The sequence below is a fragment of the Nanorana parkeri genome, unplaced genomic scaffold (genome assembly GCF_000935625.1).
Source record: "Nanorana parkeri isolate BGI_ZX_2015 unplaced genomic scaffold, ASM93562v1 scaffold2892, whole genome shotgun sequence".
Classification (NCBI taxonomy): Eukaryota; Metazoa; Chordata; class Amphibia; order Anura; family Dicroglossidae; genus Nanorana; species Nanorana parkeri.
The window spans coordinates 50,538-51,699 of NW_017309160.1; the positions used below are offsets into that span (position 1 = coordinate 50,538).

At 54.2% G+C, this 1,162-nt stretch overlaps 1 protein-coding gene across 1 annotated transcript in view; it reads left to right on the plus strand.

Moving 5' to 3' along the window:
• Positions 1 to 1,162, plus strand: part of NEK9 (NIMA related kinase 9) — an 8,886-nt gene that overhangs the window by 1,110 nt on the left and 6,614 nt on the right. Inside the window, exons 2-3 of the mRNA XM_018574335.1 lie at positions 216 to 264; positions 885 to 1,114. Of these exons, the coding sequence (XP_018429837.1) occupies positions 216 to 264; positions 885 to 1,114 (279 nt within the window). The remainder of the gene's footprint in view (positions 1 to 215; positions 265 to 884; positions 1,115 to 1,162) is intronic.

Below are 1,162 nucleotides of genomic sequence, written 5' to 3' on the forward strand. Positions count from 1 at the left end.
AAAGGTTCCAGGGCGGCTGGGAAATGTTCCTCGAGTAGGGGCAGGGTGCGGGAAAGGTTCCTGGGGGGGAAGGAGGAGTGGCAAGTGAAAGGTTCCAGGGAGTCTGGGAAATGTTCCTCGAGTAAGGGAAGGGTGCGGGAAAGGTTCCTCAAGGACAGAAGGATTCTGCTCATTGGTTGTTCTAGGCTTTCTGACCCTGGACTGTTTCTCTCTAGGATGAGTCTCTGGTGGTCTGGAAGGAGGTGGGGTTGGCTCGGCTAAAAAAAAGGGGATGACATCACGGAGGGGAGGTGACATAATTGAGAGGGGGATAACATGGGAGGGGAGGTGACATCACTGAGAGTGGAGGTGACATCATTGCCGTGGATGTTGACATCATTGAAGGGGGAGGTGACATCATTGGGGGGATGACATCGTTGAGAGAGGGGAGGTATCACGTACCTGAGGCTGAGACTGGAAGATGGGGAGGCGTCTCTTGCGATTCGTGTCCTGCGACCCCTTGAGTTGGGAACAGAAGGGTGCAGGGCAACGAGGAGCACGAGTGCCGTAGGCTGGAAACACCCACTGCATGGTGACAACCGTGAAGGGAAGTCGGGAAGCCAAGGTCAAATCCGGTCGGGCAGGCGAGGTACAAAATCGTAAGGCAAACTCAATGTCCAGGAAACAAGCCGAGGTCAGGGGCTGGCAGCAAGCAGAGAAGGGTCCAGAGCAATCCGAGTCAAGGCAGGCTAAAGTAACAGATACAGAACACAGGCACAAACACTAAGCTGACAAGACCATCAGCAAAGCCAGAGAGGCTGGCTCCTCCTTTTATAGTCCCAAGGCTCACACAGCTACCTCACTTCCTGTGCGTTTTCCCGCGCACCTTGCCGCGATTCTCGCAGTTTGCAATCGTGCCTTTACGGGAGGTGTGACATCATTGGGGGATGACATCACTGAGAGGGGAGGTGACATCATTGCGGGGGATGGGGGAGATTCTGTAGTAACGTCTCCGGTTTGTCTTCGCAGGGACATTAAGACGTTGAACATTTTCCTCACCAAAGCCAATCTCATCAAGCTCGGGGACTACGGACTGGCCAAGCAGCTGGGCTCGGAGTTCTCCATGGCGGAGACGGTGAGACTCTTCTAGAATAAACACAGAACTCTGACAGCCAGAGAATAC